Source organism: Cyclopterus lumpus, chromosome 7 (assembly GCF_009769545.1).
Source record: "Cyclopterus lumpus isolate fCycLum1 chromosome 7, fCycLum1.pri, whole genome shotgun sequence".
NCBI classification, from domain to species: Eukaryota; Metazoa; Chordata; class Actinopteri; order Perciformes; family Cyclopteridae; genus Cyclopterus; species Cyclopterus lumpus.
The window spans coordinates 21,104,887-21,125,644 of record NC_046972.1 but is presented as its reverse complement, the minus strand read 5'-3'; the positions used below and the strand labels follow the sequence as shown (position 1 = coordinate 21,125,644).

The 20,758-nt window shown below is 41.6% G+C and overlaps 1 protein-coding gene across 3 annotated transcripts in view; it reads right to left on the bottom strand.

Moving 5' to 3' along the window:
* The window catches only part of LOC117733921 (death-inducer obliterator 1-like), a 29,731-nt gene extending 8,988 nt beyond the window's left edge, over positions 1-20,743 (bottom strand). The window contains exons 1-16 of one of the 3 annotated variants that reach the window (XM_034537861.1): positions 20,625-20,743; positions 19,311-19,388; positions 19,149-19,211; positions 17,898-19,047; positions 17,532-17,790; positions 16,973-17,299; positions 16,605-16,785; positions 2,813-3,341; positions 2,246-2,405; positions 2,002-2,118; positions 1,778-1,879; positions 1,468-1,636; positions 759-1,380; positions 500-653; positions 315-404; positions 21-216 (exon numbers count right to left, since the gene is read on the bottom strand). In XM_034537861.1, the coding sequence (XP_034393752.1) occupies positions 21-216; positions 315-404; positions 500-653; positions 759-1,380; positions 1,468-1,636; positions 1,778-1,879; positions 2,002-2,118; positions 2,246-2,405; positions 2,813-3,341; positions 16,605-16,785; positions 16,973-17,299; positions 17,532-17,790; positions 17,898-19,047; positions 19,149-19,179 (4,087 nt within the window). In that variant the 5' untranslated portion in view covers positions 19,180-19,211; positions 19,311-19,388; positions 20,625-20,743. Of the gene's footprint in view, positions 1-20; positions 217-314; positions 405-499; positions 654-758; positions 1,381-1,467; positions 1,637-1,777; positions 1,880-2,001; positions 2,119-2,245; positions 2,406-2,812; positions 3,342-11,063; positions 12,567-12,813; positions 16,786-16,972; positions 17,300-17,531; positions 17,791-17,897; positions 19,048-19,148; positions 19,212-19,310; positions 19,389-20,624 lie in introns of those variants that run through there. The other 2 variants (XM_034537864.1, XM_034537862.1) reach the window with 2 other exon arrangements.
* Between the last annotated feature and the right edge of the window lie 15 nt (positions 20,744-20,758).

Below are 20,758 nucleotides of genomic sequence, written 5' to 3'. Positions count from 1 at the left end.
CGTAAAAATCATTAGCATACCTGGTCCATCAAAAGGTTGTAGCATTAATGGGATTGGTTCCTTTGCACTGAGTGGAACAAGGTATATATCCTTGATGGACCGGTTGCTATCGGCGACCACACCAAAACGTCCTCTGCTGCTGAAATAGGAGAACAGGGAGACATAGGCCACCTCTTCCTCCTCTGTTGCAGGGTGAAAACGGATCACACATAACTCCTAATAAGCAAAGAACAAAAAAAGAAGATGTAAAATGTTATTATATATCCAATATTATTGTACAAGACACCTAAAGAAACACTAAATCTACTACTTGCCTTTGTAAGAGAGCTCTTTAGTTTCGCAACATACTCCCATACTGTTTGAGGCAGGATTCGTCCTCCAATTTGTATGGTATCAGGTAGATCCTACACGTAAGAGAAAGAAAATGTTCATATCTCAGTTAATTCAATGACAGATCTTTTTGATACAATAAAAGTTATTATTGTGCGGTACTATATACCATTTTGAGATTCTCAGCAGGTCCTGAAATCAGATATCCCTTGGTGACAAACTTGGCCACAGAGAGCATATTTAGGAAGCCTTTCCACACAATGTCTTGCTTGGCTAAGAACTGAGAGGTCTCACCATCAGCTGGGGATTCAGAGATCACGGTCCTGAGACACAAAACACAACAGCACAATGACAATCATATCCACACATTAATGCACAAATGTATACCTCCCAAAACAAAATCACTTAGAGTACAGTTCTTCATCTACCTTGAGGATGTGCCATAGAGTCTGGGATCCACAGAGGAAGACGGTTTCGTCAAGATAGATTTAGGTAATGGTTTCGTTGGTGGTGGAGAGGGGGCTCGTGTTAAAGGAGATGCAGTGATAGTCTCTTTAAGAGGAGCATAAGGGACCGATTGGTTACGAGTGGTGTTACTGGGACCAGTGGTGCAACTGGAAAAAGCAGAGAACCTGCTTGCTGCGGTGCGGGGGTCACGCCTTGTGATAGTTACAGTGGAGACGGCAGGGATCACAACTGGTGTGTATGCTCTCTTTCGTGTAGCAGTTTTAAAAGTGTCTGGAGTTGGGGATGCGGGGGATTCCATGACAGGGGAAGCCGGAGAGTCTAAAGTAGGGGAGGCTGGAGAGTCCATTACTGGGGAAGCAGGAAATTCTACAATAGTTAATGCTGGAGCGTCAATAATAAGACGGGATGAAGGGTCAATTAGGGATGATGTCGGCGAATCCATGTCCGGTGAGTCGGGTGGCCCACGCAGAGGGGAGTCATCTCCTGCAGTCTTTCTCCAAGGGGGTTCATATTTATCCCTCGTTTCAGAAACCTTGGGTTTTTTCTTTGCGGGTTCCTCTTCTTCCCCAACTAGCATTTGACCTTTGGGAAGAAATAAGGGTAACAATATATTAATTGCATAATAACGTCTATTGCACCGCTAATTGTAAAACATCTTTTTTAAATTACCTGTGCATATCTTGCATTTCAGGTCAAAGAGGTGAGCTTTGTGCTCCGAAGTTGTGTCCTTCAGCATGCAGGCGAGAATATCTGGTAGAGCACTTCTCTGGCTTGGCTGGCTTGTTCTGGTCTTGAGAGCAGGAGCAGGAAGACTTTTCTTCTGTTCCTGGAAAGCAACCTATACAGACACCGAACACACACGATCAGAAAGAACTTACAACGATATCATAACATCCATGGCCTTTCATGGGAAGTATGTATGTGCCGCAGGAGAGAGAAAATAGTTATTATATAAAATGCAAATGAGACAAGTACCCACCGTGCTTCTATTGGGTCTAGCGGGATTCAAACTGGGCAAATCAACCTTCACCGCTTCAGGCTTCTGCTGCAAACCTGTCGCTTTAGCAGCAGAATCCTTAACCTGGATGCACGATGGAAAAAAGATAATCACCTCTGACACAAAACACTGCTTCAACCTTCAAGTTCAAGGATTATATCTGATTTTTGTCTTAGCAGATGTGTTTTATATCTAATCCACTTTACCTCTGTTGTTTCTTTCGCACTTGGCTCTGATGCTTTGGTAGCCTGCATATCCTTCTGGCTCATCCTAGCCAGTCTGAAAGGGCTGATCTCTCCACGTACGACCCGACACAACAGACCCTAGAGAGGACCCATAACAGGATTGTCAGTTTGCTAAGAACATAATTAACTATGAGATTACCGAGAGAACATCTCCGTACAATTTCTGCAATAATGCAAGTTGCATGCAGAAGAACTTCAAACAAACCTTGTTTCTTGGGTCCTTCAGGTTGAACATTATAGTTCTGTACTTGTTCATGTATTTGCTGTCTGTGTTGCGAAATATGTCAAACATCTCCATCTCGATGCTCGCGACGAGCTTCGCAACTTCACTCTCGGACATCTCCAAATCGTCACAATCACACAACCTTAACAAACAAAAAGGCAGTTCGTCGATTAATGACCGCTCTGACAAATTGAGATGCAATTTTTACACTTTGATTGTTGTATAAGTGCAAAAGCAATTATTCCTGGAGTCAATCATGAAGGAAAATAGTCTGTTTTGTCAAGGAAAATAGGGCTGATTTAAAAAAGATTTTTTTTCCATTTTCAACCATGATGATCTGATTTTCTTTTACATTTTTTATATGGTTCATTACATTAGGATCATCTTTTAGTTTATCGCTTAAGCTTAAGTGTGCATTTACTCTTTCAAAATATTATTATATTTTGGCTCCTGCCACCATCAATTTAACTATTCCTCGTGCTCATTTTGAATGTACAAATCAGATCCATCAAGAGAGTGTAATAAGTGTAAAACAAAAAAGACTTTCACCTCTTAAACAGGATGCTGGAGAGGGAACGCTGGATGCTCTGTCGGACCTGGTTATTGGGCTGAGAGGGTCTGGAGGAGGGAGCGCTGGGTGCCGGTGGCACCAGCAGATTTCTGGTTTCGTTCAGCAGCGCGGGGGCCGAGGAAGGCTTCTGGCCCGATGCCGAGGACGACACATGGCTGGACGGAGGCTGGGGTCCAGGCTGCCTCTTTGGGATGACGTACGTGGTTTTAGTCACCATAAGAGCGCCCGTTTCATGATGTCTGGGAGCCGAGGTGGATGGGGATGGAGACGGACTAGATTTTGCTGCTTTGGGTGGTATCGCAAGATCTGATTCTGCAGATTGCTGCTCAGGCACCCCACTGTTGATTGGCTCCTTTCCTTGAGAGTGGCTCTGCGGTCCCAGCCTGCATCCCGACTCAGATGCAGACTGGGAGGCGGGAGCGGCATCTTTTGAGGTGTCCTCTGGGGGTGGTTTTGATGGAGTAACAGCCTCACCATCAGCCTCTTCCTCTTTACTGTCCTTAATAGCTGTTAGAAAAAAGAACAGCAGGGCATTTTGGTAAATATGAATCTAATAACTGACATAAACCAACATGTCACAAATCAGTTGAAAGTTAAAACACTTATTAATAAAATATGTTCCCTGCCTATAATGAAGCAGGACTGACACATAACACATATTCCCCAGTGAAACTGAATTTATGAGCAGTGTACAGTTACAACAGAGAGTTAAATCTAATCCTTTGCATTTGAGTGGGCGGCTCAAAAGTGGGCGGGCTTAGACAATCCTTTCCTTGTCACTAACAGTTGCAAATGGATGGATGGATGCCATGATAATATTGGTTGAACATGGTTGGTACTGCCTAGTGCAAGCACACATATTTTGTTTTACAGTAAGAAAAAGATGATCGGGATCAAGATAAAAATACGAAGAAACTTCCCCGTAATAAATTATTCTGCATATTTGGTTAAACAGGTGCACAATATGACTGTTTTTTCATCTCGAATGTACATGTTTGTCTATATCAAAAATGTTGAGTGAACAGGCCCTGTATTTGGAATTATGATCAACTGAGATATACACAAAATGCAAACATATAGAGTTTACATAAACCACTGATGAATGAACTAATGCCTATTATTATGTTGTATTATAACACTCTTTCACTACAATGACAAATTGAAACATAGCTGGCTTTTTTCTTGTCAAGTTTCATAATGTTTTCTGGTTTATAAAACAATACAATTTGCATTAAGCACATTTATAATGTACTTATCAGTCAGTTAACATAAGCTTTTTTAACATGAATAGTAATACTGGTGTGACTTCCTGTTCTTGTTTTTTTACAATAACAAATATGAACCACACTACTAGCTATACTGAATGAATGCCTACATTGAATGCATTGAAGATTCAACACATTGGATTTGCACAAAACAAATCTTTAAAACTATCAATTGTCTTCACGTCTTATTTCATCAAACTAATGTTGTGTTTATTTGAAGAAACACAAACTCAAAAGCTTGAGTCAAGACACAGTGAAGCATCATTTCCTGCTCACTAAATCCTTTAATGCCTATTTTCTATTTGAGATGCTGGTCAATGAGTTTTTTTATACTGACATTCGATGGATTCTGGGATATTCATTCATATGTGTGTGACTGCTACTTGTTTGGTCATCTAAGGAAAATCTATGAGAACCTGAGACTACACTTAGATTATATTCAAATTGCATAACATTTTTTTTTTTTTTTTTATCTAGACTTCATTGATATAACCGGTTAAGCATCTTTTACATCCCTTTTTTTAATAAAACATGTCATTATGAAATAGAATTAGCTGGAGATGGGTTTTCAATCAATGAATGCGTGCTTGGCCTTAAATGGCTAAAATGCTTTTCATAAGTAATCTCCAGGGGACATTTCCCCTCATTGAAGAGTTTCAGGGTCAACATTTAAAGTCCTCATCCCATGCGGAACAATCTCAGAGAGCAACGCGTTTATAGTGAAGACACAAACATGTGGTTTGGAGTTATTCCTGGTCTTCAGTTTTGCAGGAAGTGAAAACATCAATGTCTTTCTAAACATTGTTGGCCTTACGTGACTTGGAGGATATAAATGATGAGCGTTTAAAATGTGATTACAGAACCGGTGAGTTACGTAATGATACTTTAAAAGCTGTGAATGCACTTCACATTGACTAACTGATTTGAATGTTATCCACACAGGCAAAATGGTCTATGTTGCTTTCAAACTCTTGATTAATATGTCTTTTGTATTTTTATGCGGAAAATTAAAAAAAACAAATCAACGCCAAGAAGATGCCTCGACTTGAAATTGGCAGCTGTGTCTCCTCCTACACTGGGACTGCCAATATCGACACAAAAAAATAAAGTTCCTTGTATTAACTTTAACGAGAACAATTTGTTTATTGCTGTTAAGATTAGTTTGTTTGTCAACCCAGACCTGAGGGACGCATTTCAAAATATAAGGAGAGGAAAGTGGAGATGACAAGTTTGACTGACACACATTATTAGCTGCCGCTTTAGTGTGTGAAATATATTTTAATTTCCCTCGACAAATCTATGGCTGTCTGACCCAAAATTCCCAACGAAGCTGGAAACAAAGATATTGTAAAAACCGTGCATGTACAAATGTGTTCACAATGCAATATGTTCGCATTATATGGATGCGTTTAAAGTTCTTTTTGACCAATCAACATGTCACGCAGTTAAAAAGGGGAATATCACTGTTTAATCATATAGATACTCGTGTGTAATTTGATATGTTTAAGGTTTTGAGTAAACAAAGTCTGGAGATACTTAGAATTAGATCTGGTTTTACTGGACAACTTGCATAATGAGTAAGTAAGCTGACTTTAAGCAATGCAGCTGTGCAACCACAGCAAGCCCTGCAGAGCTTGTGTGGTATGGATTGGAAGCCTCATCCATTACATGATCAAGTGGTTGAGGATTTATGGTCAGGAGATGGAAGGCCGCTTTAGAAACAAGCCAGCGTGGAGAAGATGAACACGTGAGATAGATTAGCCAAAATCCTGATCTTAGATTAGGGAAAAGTCATACTTTATTCATCCTATTAAATTCAACCTGTGCATTCGATCCATCAGAACCGTTTAGGAGCAGTGAGCGGGTCACAGGGCAACACCTGGAGAGTGAGATCACGTGGAGTATTGTTACTAATAATCAGAGCACGACCTGAAAACCCACACAGACGCGGGGAGAACCTGAGCGTAGAGGTGTGAGCTCATGGAGATGCAGTAAATTCAAGGTTGAGCCTCGTGGAGATGCAGTGGGAGGGTCACATCTGTGGTGTGCGGCTCCCACTCCCAAACCGTCTTTCTATGTAGGCGCTCAGATGAGTATCATTGAAGGAATGTGTGCAGATATGCCTTCTGAGCACTTCTGAGCACTTCTGAGCACGTCTAACACGCTGAAGAAGTGCTATTAAAAATGTTTAAATAAAGAGAAACTATGACGCATCCTTTTACAGATTTTGAAAACAGTGAGAGAGTGAATGTTTCTGGTTGTGAGGATCGTCTGTAGACACTTCCCTTGCTGCCTGTAGACGCCGACAGGCAGGTAGACAAACGAATGGAAAACTAAATGAATCAAATAATGAAAGAAGGAAGCGACAAATATTCAAGTTAGTCACTTTCTATATATATATATATATATATATGAGGAAAAGAAAGAATGAAGAGTCTTTATTTTTGCATGACTACGCTATTGTGTGTGCGTGTGTGTGTAAAAGTGAGGAAGCAACAAGAGCATTTGTCTCAGTGAGCGTGTCTGGTTTTCAAGGTATGAAGCACTCTTTTAGAAGCTATCATTTGTGAATGAAGGAAAATCTCGACTAAATTAAGATTTAGATTAACCCAACAAGTCAAAAATAAATAATTTATATTCATGCAGTCCTCACAGACTGACACGCACTTCTTTATTTCTGGTATTCTTGATGAAAGTTGAAAGAATAATTTATTTTCCTTTATTCCTCTCACACTTCTCGGTCACAATCTTTCTTGGAGCCAATCGGTCCTCGGACGCCATTCTTTAAATATCACATCGACTCTGACGTTCTAGCAGACCCACTACTGTGCAGCGCACCATCTCCCACCACCATCACCACCACCGGAGATTCAACTGAGAGTTTCCATCAACCACCTACTGGTTGTATTTTACCACCAGCTGCGTCTTGACTCCGGGGGATTTTGTCCGATCGCTCATCTTCATATATATATATATATAATACGAGGAATGAAAAGCGTCACATTTATGGGGTCCGTCCGCCAAAACCACTCTGTCAATAACCTCAAGAAATATTGTTATACACTTCCAAATGGCCTAAAAACAGAGTATAGTAGCATTACACTGATTAGTGTTGTATTTGTATAGAGGTCAATTAAAATCATCCGACTCATTTCTATCTTGTGTTTGAGCCCAAAATAACTCTCATAACCACTGTGACTGAAGCTTTGAGAGGCCTGGCGGACTTTTCCTCTGATGCCAGTGATAAAGATGTTACCACTTTGTTCTCTGACATTTAAAACAGGAAGAAGTTCCTTGTGATGACCGTAGGAACTTGGCCTGGTTTTTCAGACCTCTGGATCGCTGCTCACATCTCAGATTTGTTCAGCAAAAACTAAAATGGCAACTCGGTCCGCTTGTCAACAGATGCTAACAACAACAAATTAGAAGACCGATCTGTAATATCGACTTTTATATGCCTCCCTTTGCACAATGTCACACTTGAATTTATTTAAATTTGAACGGCTAACCATCAATAAACAATAACCTAGGTTGGCAGGAAAACTGATTGGACCTATAAGAATGTAACTTCTTTTTTTCCACAGCTCATCAAAAGGTGCCATCCGGACAGAATTTGTGTCTATTTATTTATTTAAATGAACGAATATTTTTAACCGAATGTAAAGCGTGATATCTATGCAGACACGCTAATCAGCTAGCTCCTTCTTTTAGACTGTTAAGTAACATCTAACGTTAGCAAAGCAAAGCTTAAAAAAGGGCAAATAATGACATCAAATAAAACTACTGAAAAACATTCCAGATGGCGTTGAATTCAGGGTTTGATGCGGCTGTTTTCTTAATAAAACTGAGCTCAAACATACACAAACTATAGAGCAAGCTGTCATTTAGCAGTTGGCTTTTCTTTTTTAATAAATGACAACTGTAAATGTAGATTCAATGGATCCAGTAGCAGACAGACTGAGGGGGTGAAGAGCTCCCCCCCCCCCCCCCATTTGTTTCATGGCTCAATGCTTGTGAAGTGTTGCAGAGATGAAAACACAATCATATGTGATATATTGAGACTGAACTTACCACTCTGCTAGCTCATTTATCAAAACCATGAAAGAAAAGAAAACTACGTTGTCCTTAAATAAGCAAGATACTTCAAAAGCGCACACAACTATTTGTGGTATGATGTATTGTGTGCGTGTGTGTGATATCATTCATATTTACCATCTGTCCTCATTATAAAAGTCTGTCTTTGGTTGTCAGAAAATGTGCAGATATTGGGAACAGAATAGATTAGTTAATGAGTATAACTGCTTTAGTTACATCACCGAAATCTGAGATAAAATGATATTTTACACTTCATTCATGGACAGTTGTTTCAACAGAATGTATATAGAGGACCAAAAGGTTACCAATGCTCTTGATGAAAAGTTAAGGAATCGCCAAAGTTATTGTCCCCAATGTGTGCATCAAATTTCCCGGAAACCCAACAGTCAGTTGTCTCGTCACCATGGTAACACGAGAGGAACAAAATTCCCCGGAGTCGGCGGAGTTCATTATCTGAGAACGGTGAATTGTCTGTGTAAAAACGAGTGGAAATTAATCCAATGGTCGTTGGGGTGTATTTCAAGTTGGTGGGCGCGATCGACCAGTTTCCGTCCATAGAGTCGCACGGCCCTAAAAAAAATGTTTTTAAAAGCCCCGCACAAATATTATAGTTCACTATTCATGAAATGCCAACGCTTTCCAGCGCCTGCAGTACATCAGATATGTTTGTGTGTCCTTGTTTTCTGTGGTCTGCTGCAAGAGGTCCGTCTTCAAATGTAATGTCGTCAGCCGTTAGCGTCGCACTGGTTACCTCGACGTTGTCTAACGGATTACTGCAGAAAATAAACTCCGTGGCGAACAAGTTAAGTTTCAGAAAGATAATCTTCACACCACTTTTGTGATTTTAGACGCGTTAATACTTGATGTGTGTTCGGCGGCGTGATTCCCTTTAGTCTCCTTTAGCTAACGCCTTTTTTTTTTTTTTAAAGACGCGGAAACGAGTGAGTGGGATATTTTCTATTTCATATTGTGGAACAAAACGTAAAAAAATCACTCAAAACTTGTGTTAACTACAGGCCATATTTCAGATTTTTTAATTTTTTTAAATGCTGACTCGTCACCGGGTTTGAGGACTCATTCCTGCAGGCTTTGTGTTTAACAGGCCGACATTTAACCTTTCTTTTGTTTTACATTACCATCAACGTGAGACTAAATATCACTGTGAAATACTTAACAATGTGTCTTCCATTTTGATTTGTGTCGATTCCTCCATCTTTATTTCCGCTCACTTGTGGGTTAGCATGTGGGAGATGAGACAGTTCATCACTGGAGGACAACAGGGTAAGGGGAAGCTATGATTATAATAATATATTATCATGAGTAAATAAAAGCATGCTCCGTGGTTCAAAGGGGATTTCTTTTCTCTTTTTTTGACTGTCAGGATGAATGAGCACCAACATGTTAGGTCTCACTATTCTGGGGAGATGGAGAGTTTGTGTACATGTGTGTCAAGCTGCTGCAATACAGGTTCACCCTTGATTGGTGCTTTGAGTCACATGAGGTTTTGAATTGTGTTGTATTTAAACCATGTGTATTACTGGAAGGTAATATATTGAGTGGTTTTTTATACTCTAGGAGCACATAACTCCAGAAATCATGTCACCATTGTGGGATTGTGGCTATTTTATCACATCACTTTTGGTTTAAACATATTTGAGGTTACGTCATCCGTACTATTCCACATCTCTGTTATTAAGTTTGACAGGAATCAAGCATGTATTAAATACAGCGACGGAATATTCTCTCAGAAAATGGAACAGTTTGTGAATGTCAGCAGTGTTTTCTCTTTGGTTGCACTTTACTCGTTTGGCCAGTAGAGGGTGCTCGTGTTTCACAATTAAACAGTTGAAAGTATTGAAATTATTAGACCGTGCTTTGAGAGCATGAGATGGAGAAACCGAAGTAAAAAGAGTTTAAAAGGAGGAAACAAAAAGCTGCAAGTAAAGGTGAAATAGAACATTAAAATGGATTTAGGCTAAAAGGTGACATTTATTGGCTGAATGTCTCATAGAGAACACTAAATATTCCACATACTAGTGTGTGTGCACTGGGTAATTAACATACTACCATACCAGTGTGACTTGTTACTGCTGTAAACACCGAAACCAATCAACAGAAATCACATGCCTCTCCCATGTCTGTTGCTACATCATGTGGTCGCACCGCCCTCAGGCTGATCTCAGAGTGCAAGCTGTGCCCTCTTTGAAGGAAATTATTTGTCAAGCGAAACTAAAAAAGTGTCACGGTCAAAGTGTTTGGAAATACCGGTTTGGTTCCCTCCTTTAAAATGTATCAGAGTGACAAATGTTCGTGAATGAGCAGATGTTCTCCCAGCGGACTTCAAACCAAACGGATTAGTTTGAAACGGTTGAAATAATAAAAAAGGAATAGACCTCGTGAGATCTTTGCCCAGAGATTGTCGAATGGTTTTGTCTGATACAATCATACCATCATAGGCATGTAAAGATCTACGTTATGTGAATGCACCTTTGCAGTTGTGGTTGTCTCAACTTTATCATCTCTTCTATTTTGCACATTTTGAGGAATTCTTGTACTTATTAATGTGAACGTATTTTGTGTCGCTTCTCTGGTTGTTGAGCAATAAACATGAAGCAGAATAAATGACAATGACCTGTTTAAAAAGGGTACAGCGGTTTCCCCCAGTCAACATCTCCTGTCGGTGTCTATTAAGTATTATTAATGTACTTGACCACAAATAATAAGCAACTTTGTTTTAGAAGTTACGGTGCTGGCCATGACGCCCAACATCCCTGGTCCAGGTCTGGAAGGGGGGGACCTTTGAAGAATCTTTCTACTAAAATATATATATATATATATATATATATATATATATATATATATATATATATATATATATTCTCTTTTATCTTTAAAAAAGGCACAAAAATACCCCAACACAAATACAGTAAGTAGAAGATATTCAACAATAACACAGCAGGCCATGTCACATGATCTTCTGTTTTGTGTCTGGATAGTTTTGTTATTTTTCATATATATATATATTTATATTATTTAAATTCTTTTAGAAGAAAGTGTGGTTATGTTAAAAAAAATTTTTTTTAAAAAGAGTTCGTAAAAGAAGAAAAAAATCTCACTTTCAAAAGCATGTTTAACTTCCCTTAAACTAAATGTTGCTTTAGTTTTAGACAAAGCACTGAAGTATGCGATTTAACATTAAGAGGGAAATTATAATAAAGGGTACTATGACAATTCCCTCAAACAAGTTGTGTTTTCTTGATAAATATTTACATAAAAAAGGAACAAATTAGGCATGCTTTGATAAAATACAAAAGAATGACTTAAAGGCTGTTTTGCAATCAATCAATCAATCTCCTCTGAATGTGAATGATTAACTATGAGGACCATTGTGTTTTGGCCTATCCACAGTATTTGTTGAATGGTGGAGGTGCACTTTGATCTGATCTGTAGTCAGTTATGCACGTCTCCCACTAATAGTGAAACTCACAAAACACAGGTGGGGAAACTGAGACGTGGTCGTCGCTGAAGGCAGCTCCATCCCCACAGACTGAGGGCGTTAGCAAGCAAACACGTTGCTCATCGGTCCATGCGTGGAGGAAACCATTGAAACCATCTGGCAGTGAATTCAAAATGAAAACCCATCCACATCTTCGTTGACCAGACGGCAACCGGTTGTATTCTGAGGCAACACTTTGCATTGTTTTCTTGGATGTCTCTTTGAAAATCGACAAAGAAAATGAAAGGATATTTGTCAGAATGCTCATCATGCGGTCTGAGTGAATAAACCTGTGTTGATGCTCCTGTATTCACGATGAAACGCTCCATTTTAGAGCCTGTCTCTTTAAACCCCCGTCCCCAAAAAAGCCCAGTCAGCTTAGATTGGTTTTGGGGGGGAGGGGGGAGTGGGGTTGACAGGAAGAGTAGCATCAAATCACATTTTTTGTGAGAAAACTGGACTGGGTTGTCATATTTCAAAGTGTGTTGGCTGGTAGGCACTCTAGAAACCCAAATGTATAGCATAGAAAAGCTTCTCTCTCTTTTTTTTTTCACAACATGCTCCCTTTAAGCTCCGACCAGTGAGGCAAGACTTCCCACTGAGGATCACTTTGAGGTCCAGCAGGAGCAGCAATATCCTTCCCTTGTCATCTTCAAAAGGTTTTTACAGTTCATGTCGCTCCGATAAAAGTTTCCATGAGATCCATGATGTCAATTGATGCAGAGATGAAACGGCAAACGATCACGTGTGGCGTCACCGGACAAGCGCCTCTGTTCACCGGGCTACACCCGCCATGGAGGACTGCTGGTTAGCAGATGCGGTCTCGGGCCTGCATCTCCTGACCTTTCAACCCCCACTGTGGACCTGTGAGACGCCCTGCAACACAACAGCTGGATACTTGACCCCTGCTGGCAAAGGGCGAGCAACCCTGCTCTAGAAATAAGGCCCCCCCACACACACACACACACACACACACACACACACACACACACACACACACACACACACACACACACACACACACACACACACACACACACACACACACACACACACACACACACACACACACACACACACACACACACACACACACACACACACACACACACACACACACACACACACACACACACACACACACACACACACACACACACACATTCAGAGGTTCATTGGCTCCAGGAGGCGTCGAGCAGAGGTGGATGCAACAGGTGATGAGCGAGATGAACCGCTGGACAACTATTGTAAATGGATTTATCGTTTAAGGAACATGTAGACGTTGTCCTGTGTTTTAGTGATTTATGTTTGCCGTTAGTGTAGATCCATGATCAAAGTTTGCATATTCGATATATCAAAGAATTCAGAGTTTTAAGAAGTCTATGTTTGTAAAATAAATGTCTCATTATGCGCACCTCGGCACCTCTGAAACGTCTGCCTGAATAGAAAAAGTAAATCTGAAAAAGTAGATTTCATTGGAGCTACTTTCTCGATGGAAGGAAGATCCAAAGTAAACAATTTACAGCGACGTACTGTATTAGTGTAGCAGCAAAGATACTTCATGTTTGAAACAGAATTAATAATTATTAGTCGAATAGTAACGATCAATGTGACACAGGGAGCAAAAAGGTAACACGGGTCATAACAATGTGTTTCCCTCTGTGGATGATGGGGGCAGATCTCTAATTGGTCAAACACTAACATTTGATACGTACTACTTTTAACAGCCTTTCACAATATTTGCAAACGTAAGACTAAAATGTGAGGTTAATAAGGTTCATGCCTTTAAACCTTAAAGTTACTGTGAGGACCTTATTCCTAATGCTTGAGAATGGTGCCACCAGGTTGAATTCTGCACAACATCCAATGAAATCCTGCAGGTTCACCACAAAAGGTCCTTCAGCTCAAGACTCCGGCGGGGCCTCCAGCAGCGACCAGTCTGCCGCAGACCGACTCAGATCCAGCTCCGCTGCAGCCTGCAGTCCCGAGCAAAGCTTCCCCCTGACTGCTCCGCCAGGTTCCTGCTGAGAGCAAACATCGCCGCCATGCTGCTGGAGGCCCAGGCCGTATTGCTGGGCCCGCTGGTGGGAAGGGAGGCACAGGAGAACCTGAACCAGGACCGACTGGAGCAGCATGTCAGACCCCTGCTGCAGTCACATTAGAGGCTTTCTAAAAAGGGACCCTTGTGCTAAGAAACACTGCCACTCATCCACAGGGACCGCCAGAATCAACACCAATTGAAGGTTCCTTGAAGGAACGTTAACTTATTAGGAATGCAGAAATCTCTGCAGTGCATCATGCTGACAATTTGGGTTTGGTGAACAAATATTTTACTTTAATGTAATGGCTGTAATAAGTTAAATATTTATTTTATCTTTTGGTGTTCTCGTGAACGTGAGGTTTTATTGCTGTTGCTTTACTAGCAGTAAAGGTTGGGGAAAAAGGGCGAAGAAGCTGGCCCCTGGTCACACATATTATCACTTTTGCTGCCGTTTGTATGAATATATATAGAGAGAAATATGGAGTCATATGTGAAGGTGTACGCATAAACAATAGGGGTAGCGGTTCCAGAATCAGGTTGTTCTTGTACTTCCACCCATTGACAGAACTAAATGTGACCGATTATGACCCAAGTAGGCTTCTTTAACAACTATACCCAAACTCTAAAAAGATGGCTATCCTTCATCTCTATCTCTAGAGTTTGTATATGCATGTGTGGTGAACTGTAAGCTTTCTTCGTTTGCAGGAGGCTGAAGTCGCTCGGAGGAATGCAGCATTCTCCCCCCCCCCCACCGACCGACCAGCTGACCCTTCAAAATCATCTTCATGGAAACGTGACCCCAAATCTCCCGTTCACTGTTCGGTGAACTCCAGGTGGAACGTCATTCTAGCTCTGCACTGATGAATCCTCCAATCGCCTCTGCAGAAGCAAGAAGGCAACTACTCCTCCATACCAGCTACTCCGTCCCGATCCATTCAGAATCACACTCAAGATAAATACTGCTTTGTTTGTGCAACAACGACTGGTCTGGGAATGTGTGTGTGTGTGTGTGTGTCTGTGTTGATGGATAAGACACTGGAAATGCAGCATGATGGAAAAGTGTTCCCCCTGAGACATGGAAAGTTGTTGGGGCAAGACAGAGGGACAGGAACAGTTACAAAATGTTATGTTGTGGGAATTGGTTCATTTTACTTTGATGCAACTGAAAAGGGAAAAAAAAAATGTGAATGAGATGATGCCTGATATTCATAAGACAAGTAATAAATGTTCTGTTTGTGCGAACGAACCACTGGTTTGGGGTTCTTGTTTGAAAAGCACAGGCGTGAAAAGGTGGTGAACCAAGTTTTTCCTGTCTGGCCATCTTGCCAGCACTTGGCAAAAGCCCTTTAGCCGGAGCCACAGTGGACACTTAAACTAACCCGTGAACCAAACAATAAACTAAAATTATTTTATGGTTTTCAATCAGCAGTTGGCCAACAAAATAATAAAACCTATCACAAGGCCACTTATCACTTCAGAGGTCTACATATCTGTGATGGGAGTTAAGGATCTCACACTTGAGTATGATTGTTTTGTTTTTTTAAAGAAAAAAAATATTTGCAAGATGTGGTTCAATATTTCAGAGACAAATTGGCTTTTGCTCATTGATTACAGCTTAAGAGAGGTGTGTGTGTGTGTGTGTGTGTGTGTGTGTGTGTGTGTGTGTGTGTGAACAGTTCAAACCGAGAGGCTCACTGCAGACACATCCCAGATATGTAGCTACAGCTTACGAGGGAAGACAAGGGTTGAGGGGTCGCCTGTAACGGTGTGTGTTGTGTTGCATTTGCAACATGCACCTAGGTTGTTGTCGCACCTAGGAGTAACATTGATATACAGTAAAGACGTGTGGAAATAGGCTAGATTGTGAATATGAGAGCCAAAAACCACATCGACAAGCATGACTACGGGTTCGGTATTACACAATTTGCCGGGTGACTTCTGGCACGTATTTGCGTGACCAATAGTAGGAGTTTGGAGACCAAACATAGTCAGAGATTGACCACTTTCTCCTGGTGAAAGATCATGTAGTGATTCCAATGTCGCTGGTCAGTCATGTAGTGTGAAAACCACGACTTCAAGACTCCAGATTATGAGACTGCACAACTATCCGATGGATTTGAAAGTCGTGTGGTGTGAAGGTTGGCTGAAGCTGAACATGTGAAGACTTCATGTGCACTGCAGCTTAAAGGTGAGAAACCCACTGTAAACCTCGACGGTAGAGTATTCTTCGTACAAAGTTCAGCAGCTTTGTTCCCCGTACGCGGCATGTTTCTAAAATAACTGTTGCTGAAAGTGTGGACATGTCAAGCCTTCCTTTCTAAAAACTATGCTTCTTCCAATTCATACAGTGATGTCATTATCTGGAGCACATATTCTTCAGTGAAAACCTTTCGAGTTTGCCAAAGACCTTTGCAAAGATCAGAAGAGAAAAAGAGAACATTGGGGCAGTGTTCCAATACACTGGTACCAAGGACCCGGCGGTAAAGCACCCAGCACTGCCCAACACACAGTTGCGCCGTTTTGCATTTTCCAGTTAAACCAGTTATGTGACTGGTTAAAAATGAGTTTGTGTTTTGTTGAATGCTTAAATCCTCACTTTGAGACTTTTTTGGCATATTTTGGGCATTTAAAATAATCAAAAAGGAAACTAGTAAAGTAAAATACTTACCCACTGCTACTTATCAGTCATCCCAGAGAGAGGAGGTGTCCAAGTGTGTGTGTCCAAGTGTGTGTGTGTGCATGGGTGTGATTGTGTTACGTAGTGCCACGATTCATAGAGGAAGGAAAATCTGTAATGCCCAAAGAGGCACTTTGTGCATGGAGTGTAAACTGCCGTGTGATCTGAATGTGTATGAGTAGCGAATGGTACATACACGCTGTGTTTAACTTAGATGATGGTATGGAAGTGGCCTGCACTTCTGTGAGACTGGGGTCGCAGGCTAAGGGAGATGCAGCCTCCTCCTGCCCATCATCTTCCTTCACCTCCTCCTCCTCTTCACATTCCTCCTCAGCCTTTTCTGCTAATCTCTTAGAGATCCTACCCGACCTCTGACCCTGTGATGAAAATATGTAAAAACAGGTCAAAATCCAACTTCACTTCATAGTATAGAATAGATTTTCAACACAGTGCTTTCCCATGAAAATCAGAAACTGTAGAAAAGACTCAACAGGAAAATATATTGCCTATGCACTTTAAATGTCGCCCTCCATTTCTCAAGTTTCTCGAGATGAAATTGCTTACCTTAGCAGCGGGTCGGGCAGTGACAGCTTTTTTTGGTGGCCGTCCTCTGGAGTTGGGCACCTTGGGACCAGAGAGAGTCTTCATGGTGACGGCAGCGTGCTGCAGAATACAGTCAGTGCCACAATAAACAGAGTCCTGTAGGGCTTGTCTGGAGCACCCGGGCCCAATGCACAGAGGAAGCAAGCTCTCGGTCTCCATCTCAGCTTCAGGCTCAGCTTTAGCTTTTGGCTGAGGCTCCGGCTCCGGCTGAGGCTCCGGCTCAGGCTGAGGCTCTGGCCTCGTCATAGGAGCCTCCTCCTCCTCCTCGTCCAACACCAGCACAGTCTCCTGAAACCAGAGTCTAATCTTAAACCACGACAGCAAACTTCTGTTGTGCAAATCAACTGATTGCTAATGATTCAAATATAATATTGTGATCTCATATTTGCTGTCACACAGGAATTAGAGAAATATTCAACCTAAAAAACTACCTCAACAAAGCTATTTAATTTTGTCATTTTAGTGACAAAAGGATAATAAGCTATCTGGAGATCACTGGAAACAAAAATGAAATTCTAACCTTGAGGACTTGCTGCTGCTCCTCGTGGCCCTCCTCCTGTTCTCCACCAGCAAGACTCAGCGTCAAGCATTCAGGATAGCTCAGCTCAGGCTGCGGTTTAAAGTAAAGCTTCGGTTGAAGCTGGATTCGCTTCTTTGTAGTGCAAGGAGGGCAGATGTACTCTTCCCCTTTCCTCTCCATCTTACGGCCCTGTGCCGCAGTGATACCAACACAGTCGCCGTGGAACCAGTCCTGGCATTTGTCACAGCAGATCATGAACCTATAAGTGAAAACAAAAACAGCAACGAATCAGGAAGTGAAACGAGCAGATGGTTGAGGTAAACCGCCGAAGCCCAAGATATCTTGTTATCAGAAATGAGCATCTACCTTTTATCTTGTTTTTGTTGACAGATGCAGTACAGAGCATTGGAGTCAGAGCCCTCTGTGTCTGATATGCCTGAACACTTCTTTTCGCTTATCTTCTCCTCCTCTTCCTCCTCTGGTGCATCATCGTACTGACCAGGAGTCACATCAGTAACCTGGTCTAAATCAGTGTCTATGAGTATGCAGTCTGAGCTTGATTGCTGAGTGGGACTGAGAGTGATATCAGAGTTAGTAGAGGATATCTCCGTTTCAGCAGAGCCGTGTGGATCATTTTCTTTTTCCTCCTGCAACTGTTCAGCTGGATTAACAAGCACCACCTCATCATCGTTGTCCTCATCATGTACAATGTGTGATTGAAGCGCAGCGGCCCTGCCCCTCCCTCTGCCCCTTCCTCTACCTCTTCCCCTTCCTCTGCCTCTCCCCCTTCCTCTGGCCTTGCCTCTTCCACCTCTACCCCCTCTAGCTCTCGTGTCTCCCTGCTTGCCTTTTGATATCAGTTGCTCTTTAATCTGTATCAGAGTCATTTCATCACTGTCCTCTTCTTGACTAGAAATCAACACCACATCATCGATGTCCCCTCCTGCCTCATTGTCAGGAGTAACAGGTCGCAAGATCTCCATGTCATCAGCAGATTCAATATTATCAGGCACCTCTGTGTCTTCTATAACCTCTGGAGGAGGAGCCTCGGTGGCATCAGTGGCTTCCAAAATGTCGGGAACTGCCAGAGCATCTGACATTTCTATTGACAAGCCTTCATTCCCGCCGAGCAGTGAGAAGGCAGTGTGGAAGGCAGACCCAAAATCTTGCCATAAGCTGGGGTCAAGGCTCCCTCCTGCAGAAGCTTCGGAGGCCGGCTTGCTCTCCTCGGACACAGGTGATGATGGGGCAGACCACTCAAGCTCATCTAGAACACTCTTAGTTGCACTATTAGCTCTCTGGGTGGGGGGGGTTTCTGGAGTGGGCGGGGGTGTCTGGTTGGTTCGACGGCTTCGGCCTCTGCGTACAAGCGGAGGACTGTTGGTTAGGTCTCCGATTTCATCCAAGAACTCCCTTTTTGCAATGGTGGTCCGCCTGAAGCCCCATGACTTTTTAACCTGAGACATGGTCGGCCTAACACTCGACTCTGCCCCTTCTGACTGGCTCTGTTCTTCCTCTATGGAAAGACAGAACAACAGAGTCAACGCAAATAAATCTCTTTCATGTTCATCATAATAACAGGTTGTGTGCATCACAGCAACTCATAGACTCATTTACCTGCATTATATCCATCGGTGTTATGTTCCATTGGGTCTATTTTGACATCTACAGCTAACAACTCTGTCAACAGACAAATACATCAATTGTTAGTACACAGCTTCTAAGGACTTTTAACTATTGAGAAAGATGGATGAGGACTAAATGAAGAAAAATAGGTACCTCTAGAAATAAGTCACAGATGGCTGCAAATGTCTAATTTTCAGGATGTGCAGTCATTCCAATTGTCACTCTTTGAAGCTGGGTAAATAAAAAGGAATGCGTAAAGAGTTATTATAAATATAAGGACAAAATAAGGCATAACTTGATTAAGGATATCCGCTGCTGTGTGACAAGGCAGACCTGGCCATCCATTCCAGACTGAAAGATTTGTTCAAAAGCTCATTCCTTTAATATACGAACAAATGCGCTAAATTGTTAGTTTATTTGGGCGACTGAATTAAAACCAACACGGTCTAATAAAGCAGCCTAAAATACAGCATAACTTCATATAACGTTAATTTTTTTTGTTAAAGCTGTCAAGAGCAGGGTTGATTAAACCACTGATGAATTGTATAACACTGTCAGATATTTCTAAACATTAACATTATAACCTTCATGAAGATCGGGGTTAATGCAGGGCGGTTGTTCTATACTTCTTTTACTGGTGAGCAACAAAGTGGGTTTAACTCAGACTCAATCAAGTCAACTTGGAGCTTTAAATTACCCCTATTTTACAAATTAAGATGAGAAAGTGACATTCAAAAACATGGGATAATAAAGTTCCAGTTCCTCAGTACTGTATTCTATATGTGTTAACTTAATTATAGAATGAAGGAATGTAAGGCTAGCTATCCACATGTTGACATGGGTGTAACTAACTGGGTTGAACACGAGTGCATTTTAACACTTAACGAAGGAACACGTGATGAAATATACTGTTTCCAGAATTGTGTCTAATTAAAGCCTAGTTTCATCCAATGTTGTCTAATTTCTCGCTTGCATCCAAACGCGTCGTTTACTCAAATTTAAATCTGTTTACATTATTTAACGTTGGTTTCCTGTTGTGGGCCTGAAGATGGACCCATATTTTTGTTTTGTCTGGTGCAGACTCAGCCTGGTGTAGGTGGTACATTTATGCAAAGTCTCTGCCACAGCACTGACGCCTATTTCCGTGTACTTTACATTCGTTCACAACATTAACAGCTCTTGCTAATGTCACTACCAGATATCAGCCCGATGTGAAAGGGGCAGAAACGAAACTTTATTTTTATGCAACGACGCAAATACCCAAATAGATATTCCGTAAAGAGAGTAGAGGAGTATATTTTCTGTTCTCTGCACATCAATTTAAGCTAAAGTTAGCCACTAGCTAAAACACTACGCGCTAATAAATGCTTCACGCTGCGAAGCTAGTCGTCCCCACCGCTTCCGAAACAATAATTACACGTTGCAGCCTTGAACGTGAACGCTGTACGACGGAAACTGGACTCATACCTTGAACCTTATCGATTAGTTTTCCATGTATTCATGGGTTCGCACAGCTAGCCAGCTAGTAAGCTAACACAGCCTTCCATTTTCTCTTTATCGCTTTGCCGTTTCGTAATCTCGCGAGAGTTACTCGTCACGGG